The sequence below is a fragment of the Rousettus aegyptiacus genome, unplaced genomic scaffold (assembly GCF_014176215.1).
Source record: "Rousettus aegyptiacus isolate mRouAeg1 unplaced genomic scaffold, mRouAeg1.p scaffold_m13_p_20, whole genome shotgun sequence".
In the NCBI taxonomy this organism is placed as follows: Eukaryota; Metazoa; Chordata; class Mammalia; order Chiroptera; family Pteropodidae; genus Rousettus; species Rousettus aegyptiacus.
In genome coordinates this window covers 652,136-666,894 of record NW_023416296.1, presented here as the reverse complement: position 1 = coordinate 666,894, position 14,759 = coordinate 652,136, and the positions used below count along the sequence as shown (strand labels likewise).

The window sequence follows — 14,759 nt, the reverse complement described above, 5'->3', positions numbered from 1 at the left end:
CATGCTCGCTCCGCCTCTCCTGGACTCTGGTCTGCAGCCGGCCGCTGGGTCCCCACCTCGCCGGCAGCAGTTGGGAGGTGCAGGGCGGGAGGGAGCTGGGGGCCGTGTCCGTCCAGCCAGGGCCAGGGTCCCGTGTGGGAGGGAAGCCCGTGCGCCCCCCACATTCCTGCCGCTGTCCCAGGTGGGCGCTGGGGCTCCTGGCTGCGTGGGGGGGGGCAGCGGGGCCGGAGCCGGACACCGGCACGCGCGGTGTGCCCCGAGCACCCCAGGGCTGGCGTGGGCAGGACGGGCGCCGCGTGGCAGTGCCCTTTCCTGTCTCTGGCGGGAGGAGGCATCACCTGACATCCCGCAAAGGGCAGCAGTCGGCCGGTGGGGGCTGTCGGGCAGCAGGCTGGCCTGGCCGACGCCCTCCGGAGCCCGTGGTGCCCGTCCCGTCCCGGAGGAGCCCCCGGGGGAGGTGTCCGGCCAGGGCACAGCCGAGAGGAGGTGCAACGGGCCCCGCCCTGGGCTGGCACCGCGGCTGCGGGCAGGGCGCGGGCGCCTGCGGTGGCCGGGCGCCCCCACTCTGGGGTGGGGGCGGCGGGGAGGACGTGTCCGGTGGGCCCTGCGTGGGCGGCAGCGTCTGCCTCCGCGCGTCCCGGCATGTCCCTTTTCCTGCGTGTGGCCGCCCCGCTGCTGCCGTGCTGTCGCCTTGGAGCGGTCTTCGGGGTTGGCTCAGAAACCCCTGTGGGATGCGGAGAAGTGGCGCCCCAAAGTGACACTGCTCCAGGCAGCAGGGGAGGGGCGGGGCCGTCGGGGAAGGCAGCGTGGCTGTCCCCAGCGCTCGGACCCAGCGTCGTGGTCTCCGGCCACGGTGCCAGGACGGGCGGGCGTCTGACCCACAGGCCGAGGAGCTGGGTCTCTAAGCAGGTGGCGCGCCGTGCCCCTCAGACGCAGCAGGTGCGCAGAGCTGGGCGTGTCACAGCTGGGCGCTTGTCAGTCGCGGCGTCATGCGGGGCGGAGGCTGTGGGCGCAGGGGCCGCTGGGCAGGCAGGGCTGGGGGCTGCTGTCTCGAGGTCCCGGGGTTCCCAGCCCTGCCCAGGCGGACGCCCCAGGGAGCCGTGCCAGGCACCTTCCCCTGGAGCGGGGCCCTGGGCTGGGGAGCTGGCCCGAGCCCCCAGGCCCACAGAGCACAGGGAGCAGTGCAGAGTCTGCCTCCAGCTCACGGCCTGGAAGCTGGGAACCCACCGAGCGAGGTGCTTCCAGGGCCCCTTGGCCCCTTGGCCTCGGGAGTCGCTGCTCTGAGGAGGTGTGGGACATCCTGGGGTCGCCCATCACTGTGATTAGCGATTTGTGTCTTCTGCAAGAGTGAGAAAGGGGAAGGAGGAGCGGCTTCCAAACAGGAGGGAGCTAGCGAGCGGGCTGCAGTGTGGGCGGGGGGCGGGGCTGGCCTGGCCCCTCCCCAGGGGCTCTAGCCTCTGGCCTGCCCCTCCGCCGGCCACACACAGCCCTGATGGCTCCGGAGCTCAGCGGCCGATGCAGCCTGTGGCTGTTGCTCCTGCTGACCTGCGGGCTCGCGGCCGCCCACGCGGATCTGATAAGCTGGTTGTGGTCGAACGCTGGGGCTGCTGACCCCACAGCCGGCCTACCTGTGCCGGCCACAGAGCACACGACAGCGGCAGCTCCTCAGGCCGGCCCCGCTGGGCAGTGGACGGTCCCGGCCAGCTCTGAGCTGCCCCGGGGGAGGCTGGAGGTTGGCCAGGGTGAGGCCCCGGCTGCCCCTCGTGCCGTCACCGCGAGCCCGGACAGGACGGAAGAGAATGTTGCGGGTATTGTGGCCAAGATCCTGAATCTGGCCTCGGGCATCCAGAGCTTCCTCCAGCTGTGGGGCAATAGCGCCGCCACCGAGAACAACAGCTCGGCCGAGACGCCAGCCCTGGTGACCCCCACAGAACCCCTCCGCACAGTCCCCGGGCCGTCCAGCGCCTCCCTGGACAGCGGGACCCCTTTCTGGCTGAGCAGTGGGGCCCCAAGCCCTCCGGACACTCAGTGGACTGGGACGGGGACCCGGCCTGGGCCCACCCAGCTGCCTCCCACCTCGGGCAGGCCCCGGGCACTGCTAGGGGAGCCCCTAGTCTCCCCGACAGCCCCAGGTAGCGCCGTCTCCTCCCTGCTGAAGGGGGCCCCTCCCTGGGGGAGCCGGCAGTCCCCAGGGCGGCCCCAGGATCGGGATGGCAAAGGACCCTCGCCCGCGGCAGCCCGTCCTCGCCAGCAGCACCAGCACCCCGGCACCCTGAGGCTCGCCCCACGTCTGCTTCGCCTGGTGGCGGGTCCCCTGGGCGTGCACGCTGCCCCCTGGGCTCTCCGCTGCAGCACCACTGCCAAGCCGTCTCGACTCTCACGCTCAGCTTTAACGGGGGCCGGGGGTGCGTGGGGTCCCCGTGGGGCCGGTCCTGGTCTTGCTAACAGCTCGGTGCTGCTCTGGGCCGAGGCGCCCTCCGCCTGCGGGCGGCCTGGCCGCCGGCCCCTGCTCCCCGCCCTGCGGGTCTGCAGCCGTCTGGGCACCGGCCGCGCCTGGCTGCCTGGCCCCCCGCACCACGCGAGCGCGGAGGAGGTGCTGGCGGCCTCGGGGGCCTGGGGACGCCTCCTCGGGACGCCCTGCCACCGCTTCCTCGCCTGGTTCCTCTGCCTGCTGCTGGCCCCCCACCGCGGCCCGGGGCCCCCGCCCGCCCCGCCCCCCTGCCGGCAGTTCTGCGAGGCCGTGCAGGACGCTTGCTGGAGCCACCTGGACGGGCGCGGGCTGCCGGTGCCCTGCGCCTCGCTCCCGGCTCAGGAGGATGGGCGCTGCGTGTTCATTGGGCCAGCCACAGGTAACGCCAGCCCGCCTCGCCGCCAGGGCTGCCGGGAGCCTGGCTGCCCCCCGCCAGATCCTTACGGCCCGGTCCCCGTCGCCCTCGGGAGGCAGAGGGGAGCCTGAGGCCTGCAGGGCTGCGCTGACCCTGGGCTCTGTGTGCTGTTCACGTCACCCTCCCCACGCCCCGAGATGGCCCGCTGCACCCCAGTCACGGAGGAGACAGGCCCGTGGCACTGTGGCATCCCTGGGGAGGGGGGTCCCACCCAGCCCTGGCCACTGCCCTGCAGGGTCCGACGCCCCCTCTGTGGCTGCAGCCTGCTCGGGCGGAGGGGGCTGCAGGGGTGGATGCCACGGGCCGGGCGGACTTGCTGCTCTGAAGGTCCAGAGGTCGCCGCCGCGGGCAGTGGTCAGTGAGCACCAGAGCACGGCCTCCCCACTCTGCCACCCGTGGAGGGGGAGGGGAGGGCAGCCGCAGCCTTCCAGCCCTGCCAGCGCCCTCCGCGTCCACCTGGGGCCTGCTCCCCGGTCCCCTGGTGCCCCTTACAGCCCGGCCCGTCCAGGTCAGGCTGAGGGATGTGTGGGGTGACCCGGTGTGTGCCAGGCCTGGGCGGCGGGAGGGGGCCGCCAGCGCCCAGGTCCTGGCCAGGGCAGGCGGGAGTGGATGTCGCGCAGTGTCTGACCCCGGGAGGGGCACGCCAGGGGCCGGAGGGAGGATGACCGGCCCTGTGGGCAGAGGACGGGGAGGCGGGCCCTGCTCACGAGCGGGAGTGGCCAGGAGGGGGTCCCGCAGAGGGACGGCCACGCGGGGAGGCCCGTGTGTGCGGAGGAGGGGCCCTGGGGCTGCTGTGTGAGCTGGGGCCTGGGGCACAGGCCGTGTCCACACTGGGGGCTCCGTGGGCTTTGGTTCGGGGACACAGCGAGCTGTGTGTTCCCACGTCCCCCACACGCCCGGTGCCCAGACACCTGTGTGTCGGGCCAGTGGGGCCCTTGCCCTGTCCCGTGGCTGTGTCCTGCCAGGAGGCCCCTGTGCTGAGGAGCCCGGCCGCTCTCACAGCCCCCCCCATCCTCCACGGGGCTGCGCTAGGCTGCAGAGAGGGCCCCAGCTCTCCTTTGGGGGGGCCAGCCACATGGGGTGTGGGGTGTGAGATCTCTAACCGCAGCTGGCCTGGTTAGCCAGTCGGCCCGAAGGGGATTCTCGCCGGACATCTGCAGCGTTGGCAGGGCCCCCGGCCTGTGCCGGAGGCCATGTTCCCCGCAGGGCCCCGGGGGACGTGTCTGTTGGCCCTTTGCTCGTTGGTGGGGGCTGCAGATGCTCATCTCACCAAGGCCCCTTGTGTGGCCTGGCCAGGGACAGTCCCATGGGGAGCGGGGCTGGGAGCACATCCCCTCCCCCAGCCTCATCATGGGGCCCGCCCACCGCGGCCTCGCACCCTGCTCAGGCTGGAGGAGGGGGGCGAGGCGCTCCCTCTCCCGCATGGGTGGCTGTGACACCAGCGACGAGTGTGCAGGTTCTGCTGAGTTGGGGGGGGGCCGAGAACCAACCGACGCCGGCTGCGTGAGGCCCTTGGGCTGTGGGGGGGGTCTCTGGTGGAGGGGATGTCCCAGCCTGGGTGCTGCTTCCTCCCCAGGACGCGCCAGGGCTGCCCCTGGGGGCTCAGCGGAGCCCCCACCATTCCCGATCCCGATCCAGCGTGTCGCACCCTGTAAATTTTTGTGTCAGCTCGTCGATTTCCACTAAATAAGTAGCTGGAATTTTGACCAGGATCGCATTAAATCTGTCGATCGATTTGGGCAGCGCTGACATCTCGACGATATTGAGCTTCCTGTCCATGAACAGGGATTAGCTCTGCGTTAATTCGGTTGATTTCTTCCGTCCGAGCTCCGTAGTTTTCCTCACGTAGGTCTCCTACGTATTTTGTTTGTTTTACACCTAAGCCTTTAATTTTGGGGATGCTAACGTAAATGGTGTCGTGTTTTCTGTGTCTAATTCTGTCTTTCCGTCACCGGTCTTTAGGAAGGCGGCTGAGTTTTGCGTCTTCACCTGGTATCCTGCGACCTTGCTGCAGTGGCTCGTTAGCTCCAGGAGGTGGATTCTTGGTGGTGGGGGGTGGTTTTGGGTCAGTTCTGCCGACAGTTCGTTTCTTCCCTTCCTTGTCTCCTCGCGTGAGCTGGTACTAGGGGGAGGGGGTCCTTGCCTTGTGCCTGACATCAGTGGGACAGTTTCAGGCTTCTCACCATTAGGCGTGACGTCAGCTATAGAGACTCTTTATCACCTGGAGGAAATTCCGCTCCGTTCCGTTCCTGCTCCGCTGGGATTCTTCTTCACGAGTGGGCGAGGGACTTTGTCGGGCGCTTTTTCTCCATCTGTTGACGTGCGCTTTCTTAGCCTGTTGACTGGTGGGTTATGGTAATTGGCTTTTGAATGCTGAACCCAGCCTTGCAGACCCCTAGGATAAATCCTGCTCGGTTGTGGCTGGCCTGTTCGCTGAAAGGGAGGCTGCCTTCAACCAGGCAGGTCCCCAGGTCCTCAGTCTGAGGGGAGAAGGTGTCACCCAGCCTGCCGGAGGCATCACCCACTGTGTTCCCGGGGAGGGCTCCATCCAGCTCTCGGGATGACCGGCCTTGGCTTTTGAGGAGATGCTGGTTTCCCGCCCTGTTAGTGGGACTGCCTGGGCCTCGCCTCTGCAGGGAGGCGGCCATGCTCTGTGCACAGGGCGCCCGTGCATGAAGATGGCAGTGATCTTAGGGCTGCGGCATTCGGAGGCTCGCTCCCAACGGGGCCGAGGAATTTCATGGAGGGGGAGTGGAGAGCTTCGGGTGGGGCCGCTCATGCATGTCCGGGGTCCTCGGGGCTGCCCGCGGAGCACGCTGCTGTCCTCCTGCCCGAGAGGCCGACAGCTGCTGCGTTTTGCGTTCATAATTAATTTGGAAAAGTTCTGGCTGCCCGGTTCAGCTTTGGTGACAGCTGGGGCGGGGTCGCCAGGGCTCCTGGCCCCTGAGCTGGCGAGAGTCCTGTTTCTCAGTCTTAGAACATCTCCCTGAGTGGACACGCGGCCCGCGGGTACTTCTGCTACAAGGGACCGGCATAGCGGTCCTGTCCCAGTGGACAGACAGGCTGTCTTTGAGTAGGAAGTGACCACTGGCCTCCAGAGCCCCGGGTCTTCCTGTAAGGTCCCTCTGCTGCCGTGAGGGGCCCCTGGGCCATTGTCCCACTGTGGCTGCCGTCTGTGCTGCACCCAGCAGTTCCCCGTTTCCCGGTGCGCAAGGGGCGGGCTGAGGCGGGGGACAGGCGGGGAGCGGGGGGGCAGGCAGGGAGCGGGGGCCCGGGCTCCCACGACGTCCCCCACAGGGCTGTTGTCTCCTTTGTTTCCACTTTTTCTCAGGGAGCTCTCGAAACACATGACTTGTCTCAGAAAGTCGGGGTGGGGCATTTCTTCTGTCTGTCCCCCGGAAGTCCCAGGTCGGCCTGGCCCTGCTCGGGGGCCGGACCCCCGGTGCCCATGACACCCACACACACCACATCCTCCCTCAGGGCACCCATGTGTCACAGCCCCTCTCAGAGGAACGTCCCCCTGCATGCAGCTCACACTTTGGGGGCAGACCCCCTAGAATGTTGGGGGCCTCTAGAGAAGAAAGGCCATGGGCCAGGGCTCATGGCCAGACCACGGCCCCCTGAAGCACAGGGTCTGCCCGGCAGCGTGGGCAGCTGGGGACATCGCGGTGAGTTGCTGTCTGCCGTCTCCTGTGTCCGGCAGTGACCACGCTTGGCCTGCACTGCTGGCCCCCGGGCTCTGGCCCAGGCTGCCAGTGGCGCCACACCCAGGAAGCAGTCGCCCCAGTGCCGTGTCCGAGGGCCCCGGCCAGGCGCACGGCTGGCACCACTGCCGCAGGGCCCCGGCCCCCTGGGAGCAGAGGAGATGGGGAGAAGCCGGCACAGTGGCCGCGGCCCTGGTGGGGTCGCGCCTCCGGGCTCTGCAGGGAGGGCAGCGGGCGGCGGCGGCGGGCGGTGGGCGGTGAGTGGTGAGTGGCGGATGGTGAGCGGCGGGCGGCCGGGCGAGCTCGTCTGTGTCTGCAGCCGCCCCCCAGCGCAGGCATCACCGCCTCAGCTCCGCCTCAGGTCATGAGGGCACAAGGGCGGGGGACCTTGTGGCCGGGGGACCGCTGCTCCAGGAGACCCAGCCCCTCGTGCTCTGGCTTCCTCGGAGTTTGGCTCGTGCCCAGCCCGGCGCCCGACGCAGGCGCCCTGCCGCGAGCTCCCCGCCTGCCGCTTCCATTTCCCCGTCTGGGAGGCGGGGCAGCCAGTCCGCCGCTGGCTGCGGTCCGCGCCCCGCCACGCGCTGTGCTGCTCCCGCGGGTCCCCAGTGTGCGGACGGGCCGGGTGGGAGGGGGGCGGGGACGGGCTCTGAGTGTGGGGTGGGGTGAGGGCGCTGCGAGGTGGCCTACGGGTGGGCACAGAGCCCCTCGCCCTGATGGGGAGGCGGAGCCCCACCGTGCCCTTGCTGACCTGTGTGGATGACCCCGCTGCGCCCACTGTGGGCCTGCAGGCTGGGTGACAGGAGGGTGCGTGGCTTTTGGCTACTGTGTCCTGCCCCGCAAGGTGCCCGGATGACGCGGGGTGGCTATCCCCAACCCCGACGGCAGAGCCCAGGGGCGCGGGGCGGGCGCCCGGCGTGCGACCCGGTTTCCCCTTCAGGCCTGCACGCAGCCTCACGGGTGTCTTTCTCCCCTTCGCAGAGAGCGCGGGCACAGAAGTGGGGCTCCTGCAGCTGCTCGGGGAGCCCCTGCCCCAGCACGTCGCCCAGGTCGACGACCCCGACGTGGGGCCCGCCTTCGTGTTCGGCGCAGACTCCAGCGGCGGCCAGGCGGCGCGCGCCCACCTCCCCAGCCCCTTCTTCCGCGACTTCGCGCTGCTCTTCCACGTGCGGCCGGCCGCCGAGGGCCCGGGCGTGCTGCTCGCCGTCACGGACGCGGCGCAGGCGGTGGTCTCGGTGGGCGTGAAGCTGTCAGGCGTGCGCGACGGCCACCAGGACGTGCAGCTGCTGTACACGGAGCCCGGCGCGGCGCGGACGCGCGTGGCCGCCAGCTTCCGCCTGCCCGCCTTCGCCGGCCAGTGGACGCGCCTGGCGCTCAGCGTGGGCGGCGACAGCGCCGCGCTCTTCGTGGACTGCGAGGAGCTGCAGCGGGTGCCCCTGGCGCGGTCCCCGCAGCGCCTGCAGCTGGAGCCCGGCGCCGGGCTCTTCGTGGCTCAGGCCGGAGCAGCGGATCCGGACAGATTCCAGGTACCGCGAAGGCCCTGCGCGGGGGCGGGGCCAGGCCTGGGGTGGGGCCAGCCTGGCTGCCCCTGGGTCCTTGGTCTGCCTGGCTCCACAGCGTGGCTTCTCGGACACCCCAACAAGGGTCTCCCTGAGCTGCCCTGGCTTCTCTGAGGCCCCCTTGGGACCACCACCCTAACCGGGTGCTGGCCCTCCACCATCTGTGCGCAGTGCGCGCAAGTGGCCCCTTGTTCCAAAATTAATTTCAGGGTGACAACATTGGAGGGTAGGAGTGGGTGTGGGCCACCCTGGGGTGAGCAGCACCCAGTGGAGTCTGCACACGCGCTGGGCGGGGCCAGGGGTTCGCACCCAGCGCCAGCACCGGCCGGTTCTTATTTTTTTCTTACTTTTTTCACGGAACTGCTCAGCGCCTGCGCTCGGGGCAGCAGTGTGGGCGTGGCCCCCAGCGGCGCTGTCTCCGCAGGGTCCCAGTGCTGGGACGGGGTCTCCCACCCGGCCCCCAGCCGCTCTGCAGCTTGGAACCTTGGAACCGTGAGCGGGAACCCGCCTCCCACAGCACCGCGTGGGCACCCTGAGTGGGGGCGCCCTGAGCGGGCGCTGAGTCAGCGCTAAGGGGCAGCCCAGCTGCCCGCGCCAGACAGGGGTCCCTGTGTGTGCTGCTGGGGGACGTGCCCCCAGCAGACAGAGAGCTGATTATTGCCCAGACAAAAGCTGCTTGACTGAAAGTTATTCTAAGCCCGGGTGACTCCGGTTCTGAGCGCTGACCTTTCGCCTCTGGCGGGAACTCTCACCCCTGGGGTCTGGGAGCCAGCTGGACTTCGGCACCACACTGGGCCCCCTTGTGTTGTCATTTTGATCCTCAAACATGATTAACCGAAAGGGCTCGGAGAGTCGTCCCACCCAGGGACGGGGCGTGTGTCCTGGCAGTTTGTCGAGCGATTTCCTGGCATTTCTAGATGGGGCAGGACACGTGGTCCCCCATGTCTGTGACGCTCTAACAGAGCAGCTGCCCTGTGCTGGTGGGGGCAGGCCCCGCCGAGGGCTCGGGTGGCACCGCAGGAGCGAGGTGGTCACCACCCACCGCTGTGCAGCCAGGACTCGCGGCCTGCCTCTCCCCAGGCCTCGCCCGGGCTACACCCGCTGAGCAGAACACAGCGGTGCCCAGCGCGCTGCTGTGCATTTCTCGGTTGTTGGTGAAGACAGACTTTAACTTTCCCAGGTGTTTATCGGGTAGTTGTCTCCTCTTTTGTGACCGATCTGTCTACCTTCTTTGTGTTTCTTGTTTTGGGGAGTTCAGCCTTTTCTTATTGATTCATACAAACTCTTTACATATGCAAGAAACTGATCTTTTGTTTTGTACACCACACATTTTGTTTTCCCGTTTGCCATTTTCTTGTTAACCTTGTTATTTTTTAAAAAAACCATTGGGCTATTTAAAGTGTTTATGTGGCTCGGTCCTGCCTGGAGAAGACGCCCCCAGTGCTGACCCTCCCAGCGAGTCTGCGGTTGGAGAGGCAGCCGGTGGGGGCCAGCGTGAGGCTCCTTTGCCCGGCTCCGGGCTGTGGTCCTGCTTCCCCCAGGCAGCCTGTGGGTTTCACTGTGTCACATCCAGACAAGTCAGGCCCAGTCTGGGTCCAGTGTCCCCGCAGATGGGAAGTGTCCAGAATTTTCTGAGTGGTGTCTGGTCAGATTCCGGTGAGAAGGGGCGCTTGTCCGGTGGTGCAGATGGCGGTCGGCCTTGTACAAAACGGAGATTCTTGGGGAAGAGTCACTCAGGTCACATGATTTCTAAGACGTAGCAGGAGCGGAAGCTTGGGGTGCCGGGCGGGGGCTGGGTGGTGTCGGTGAGCTGTGCCCGGTGCTAGTGCCCGCGTGGGTCCCTCCCGTCGCGACGTTCTGTCACCTTACGCGGCGGGTTTGGTGGTCGATGTCCTGGGAGACGGCTCGTCCCACGCGCCGCTGCCCGTTAGTGCCTTTCTGGGAGCCAGACCCCCTCGCCCGGGGTGTCTCTGTGGCTCTGGGCCTCAGCCGTCTGAGTGTCAGGCGGACTGCCCACGCGTGCGCTCGGGCCCGGCCCGCGGCCCCGGGCCGGGCCTGCCGCCGGCCCCTCCCGTGCGCTCTCCGTGTGCTCGGTGAGGAGCGTGGAGCTGTGCTGGCCGCACCACACAGAAGGAAGCACTCGGCCCCCCGGTCACCTAGGCGCGGGCCACCGGGCTTGGTGCCGAGGGTGGCGTGGAGCAGGCAGGGAACGTATGGGCCCCCGGGCCGCGTGGGCCTCCTCCCCTGGCAGCCCCAGGCCCAGCCGCAGCAGACCCCCACTCCTGGCCGAGGCCCTGCTCGCGACAAGTGCTAGGAGCTCCGCCGCTCGTTGGAAGCCACGTGAGCCGGCATGGCCTAGCCACGGAGCCGCGGCCGCCGTGCGGTGCCCTGGACGGAGCGTGGGGGGCGCCTGGCGTGCAGGCGCGAGCCCGGGGGCCGCGAGGCTGCCTGGTGCGCTCACGCACTCAGTCGAGGAGGCGTGGGCCGCACACCAGGCAACCGGCCCCGGGGGCCAGGCAGTGGGATGAGGGGAGCGTGGCTGTCACAGAGACTGCTGAGGTAGGTGGGTAACGAGGGAACAGACTGACCTGAGGGATCAGCCGGCGCAAGAGGGGTCCCGGGGTGGGGGTGACGCAGGCCTGGGAGTGCCGTGGGCCCCCCAAAGGCTCTTGCCCCTCCACTGCCCCGGGCAGGACACACCTTTCCATGCAGGGCAGAAATGGTGGGTCAGAAGCCACCCCTAGAGCCCTGGGGGCCCTGGGAGTTGTGGTTTCGGGGGGGGCAGCCCCAACACCAGCAACCTCAGGGACTCGCTTCCACAAGGTGAGGTCCTCACGTCCACACAGGACTTTGGGACGTGTGGCCCGCGACGTGGCAGCGGCAGGGCATGTTGTAAGCAGTCTTTATCGACGAAACCTCCGGATTTCGTAATGTTTGCTTCCTAAGTCCACTCGGTATTTGCAGTGGGTCTTGTGGCCCTTGCGCTAGTGACACTGGTGACGTCTTCTCCAGCTGGCCGTGTCCTTGGGAGAGCACCACCCCCGGGCAGGTGGCCTGGGCCGCACTCCTCTGAGACCGGCCGCGGTGGCCCAGTCTGTCCAAGGTTCAGAGCCTCGTAACGGTGTCGGCGTGGGGACAGGCCATGACATCCAGGGCCCTGACCCCCACACAGAGTGCCCCGAGGAGCGGTCAGGAGTGCGCTTTTCTAGAATTTGCAACATCCGGCCCTTCCTGCCATCCCTGGGAGTTCTCTACCTTGGTGACTCATTGTCGCCTGGGGACCACCCTGTCCCCCTCCTAGCAGGGATGGTGGGCCAAGAATTTGCATCTTGAACTTGATACTGCTGCTGACCCCTGCCCTGACCCCGGAAGCCGACCCCTGCCCTGACCCCCGAGGCCAACCCCTGCAGTTTGGAGTCCAGAAGGGCCTATGCCTCCCCTGGGTGCTGGCTCCCCAGGAGCCTGGACAGTGGAGCCTGTGTGTCACGTGGAGGGCTGGGGCGGGGCGCGATCCTTGGTCTGCACCCCCCACACCCACGTCCACACGGTGCCCACAGCACAGATACACACACGTGCACGCACAGTCATGCACATGCCTACACAACACACACGTGCACACACGCGGGGAGATGGGGCGCCTCCCCACAGGCCTCACCGTCAGCCATGGGGGTGGAGGGGGCAATGGGGTCAGGCAGGTCTGGCTCCAGAGCCCATCACCTTCCTGGAGGAGGGAGTCCAGGAGTGCTTCCTGGAGGAGGTGGCCTGAGCTGAGCCTCCAGAGACCAGTGGAGTCCTCAGGCAAGGGCTCAGCTGGGGACACGCTGGGCTGTTTCTTGGTTGGTGGTCACATGCTCCTTTTTGGTATGAGCAGGAAGCTTGTGGGGTCAAGGGTCAGCTGATAAAGTGAGTCCAAAGGGCTTTTGGAGGAGTAAATGGAATGACCGAGGAATGACCGAGGAATGACCGAGGCGGGGTCAGTGCAGGCCAAGGACACATCGGCCTGCTGCCTGGGCCGAACAGCCCACGGGATGGAGGGCTCGCTCGTGTGCATGGCCCGGTGCTGCCTGCCTGGCGCCTCCCGGCGGGGGGCACCGGAGGGAGCGTGTGCGGAGGGGTGGAGAGGGTGAGCGAGTGTGTGAGCAAATATGAGTGTGAGCGAGTGTGAGTGAGCGGGTGTGTGTGTGCATGACTGTGTGAGCGAGTGTGTATGTGCGTGTGTGTGAGCGAGTGCGTTAGTGAGTGAGTGTGTATGCGTGTGAGTGTGAGTGAGCGAGCGGGCGTGTGTGCATCAGTGGACTGTGAGCGAGTGTGTATGTGCGTGTGTGTGAGCGAGTGCGTTAGTGAGTGAGTGTGTATGCGTGTGAGTGTGAGTGAGCGAGCGGGCGTGTGTGCATCAGTGTGTGTGTGAGCGGGCGTGTATGTGCGTGAGTGAGCGAGTGTGTATGTGCGTGTGTGTGAGCGAGTGCGTTAGTGAGCAAGTATGTATGCGTGTGAGTGTGAGTGAGCGAGCGGGCGTGTGTGTGCATCAGTGTGTGTGTTTGAGCGAGCGGGCGTGTGAGCGGGTGTGAGTGAGCAAGGCGTCCGATGGAGCAGTGGCCGGGCCTCTGGCGAGTGGCGCGTGTGCGTGTGGAGACCCAGGCGCTGTGGGCTCCGTTTTGCCCCGGCCCCTGACTCCTGTCTCGTGAGGAGGTGGCGTTGGGGTCCCGCCTACTAAACCTGCTGGCTGTGTCCTGCGCCCGGCGCTGACCGGGGCGGGGCCCCTCCTGCTCTGGTCTGTGTCCCCTGCTGGGATCGGCAGTGCAGACGGTGCCAGGCCCTGGGCCGGACGCCGGCGTGAGTCGGGTGCTCTGTGCCCTTGCCACCCGCGCTGGGACCGCCGGTGACCTCGCTGCCCTTCTGTGTTTAGGGTGCGATTGCAGAGCTGAGGGTGCGTGGGGACCCCCAGGTGAGCCCCCTGCACTGCCTGGAGGATGACGCCGACGATGACCGTGACAGGGTGAGTCCCCTCCCAGCCCACACCCCACCCGCATCCCCACCGCGTGAATGGAGGCCGGAGCCATGGGGCTGGTCTCCCCTGGGACCCCGAAGTGGCGGGACCCAGCAGTCTCTAATGAAGGTGCCGGTTCACGAACCAGAAACCCGGCAGCCTCCCCTCCCCCAAGTGTCCCCTGAGAACCACGGAGTGTGAAGTCGGTGCCGGGAACTGTCCCCAGTCGCCAGTGGTGACAGGGTCCAAAGCAGTCACCACTGCAAAGCGTGTGCGTGAGAGTGAGTGTCAGGCTGGGTGTGAACGTGAGGGGTGTGAGTGCGTGTGAGCGTGCGTGCACGCATCACGCGGGACCCGAGCAGGACAGGAGCAGAGAGCGGTGTCCCCAGGGAGCCTCAGGTCAGAGGGCGCCCCAGCAGACACAGCCGTGCGAAGGACAAGGGGCGCGCCACGGCCCCCGGCCGCCTGCTTTCCTGCCCCCCGGCCGCCTGCGCCGGCGTCCCGGGACCGGGGTGCCGCGTGGAAAGGGGGGGACGTGCGTCTGGCCGAAGGGTGGTTCTCTGACCAGGCCCTCGCTGACCCAGTGCGACCCTGCGCGACCCCGCAGGAGGGGCGTCCCCCCCGCCTGCCGGGCATGCTCCCCGTCACTGCTCCCCACGATTCTGTCCCCCCACAGGCCTCGGGAGACTTCGGCAGCGGACTGCAGGCGAGTCCGGAGCTTGCTGGGGAGGAGGCGGTGAGTGCGGGCCTTGGCCGTGGCGGGCGTCGGGGGGCCCCCCTCCCTTCCTGGTGTCCCGCCGCCGGAATGCCCTTGAAAGTCGGTTCTGCTTCCACGTGTCCCTTGGACTCAGAGGTCACCTGGGCAGCAGACTGTCCCTCCGGTCAGCCCTGACAGATGGGATCTGTAGTCGGGGAGGCCTGCGGGGAGCGCCCCAGCTCACAGGCCCGAAACGGCAGGCAGGAGAGGTGCCCTCGGGGGTGAGCGCCGCCGGCCTCGGCCCCCGCCGTCCGCTCGCCGGGGCATGCCATGCTTGTGGGGTGCTGAGCTGCCCGGCGGCCTAGTCCAGCTGGTGTCCGGTCCGGCTGGCTCTCCCACCAGGCCCTGGGCGGAGCCCTCAGACGAGACTCCACGGGTGACCGTCACTCACCCCACAGCGTCCCCAGGGAAACATGACCGCTGTGGGGCTCCTGGCTGCAGAGCGTCCCGACCGCGTGTTAGAATCAGGGAGGCGGGTTTTCAGGGCAGAGCGGCCTCGGCCCCGCTGGGCGTGGGGTGGTCTCCGGGCCAAGGAGTGCCTGGTGATGACCCTCGCTGGGGACACGTCGCAGCCACACCCACCGCGCATGGTGAAACGTGGACCCCCCCCCCCCCCCCGCATGGGCGGTTGTGACCATGTTGACCACGGGAAGGAGCTGGGTGCTGGAGGGTCCCCAAGGGGCCGTAATGGGCCCCGAGCCAGGGGACGGGGTGCCGGTCCATCCCTCACATGCGGAGAGACCTCGGGCAGCGGAGGTGGGGGCTCGCTGGGCTCCCAGGGTGGAGCCCCAGTCCAGGGGACTCACCTGCAGGAGGGAAAGAGCCCGAGGGCCCCGAGCTTCCTGCCTGAGGGGAAGTCCTGGTGGCTCC

The 14,759-nt window shown here is 68.0% G+C and overlaps 1 protein-coding gene across 5 annotated transcripts in view; it reads left to right on the top strand.

Moving 5' to 3' along the window:
* Window positions 1-1,473: 1,473 nt before the first annotated feature.
* COL18A1 (collagen type XVIII alpha 1 chain) overlaps window positions 1,474-14,759 on the top strand; it is a 36,549-nt gene continuing 23,263 nt past the window's right edge. For 4 of the 5 annotated variants that reach the window (XM_036238088.1, XM_016143538.2, XM_036238087.1 and 1 more), the window contains exons 1-4: window positions 1,474-2,132; window positions 7,568-8,112; window positions 13,052-13,141; window positions 13,809-13,868. In XM_036238088.1, the coding sequence (XP_036093981.1) occupies window positions 1,493-2,132; window positions 7,568-8,112; window positions 13,052-13,141; window positions 13,809-13,868 (1,335 nt within the window). In that variant the 5' untranslated portion in view covers window positions 1,474-1,492. The remainder of the gene's footprint in view (window positions 2,133-7,567; window positions 8,113-13,051; window positions 13,142-13,808; window positions 13,869-14,759) is intronic. The other variant, XM_036238089.1, reaches the window with a different exon arrangement.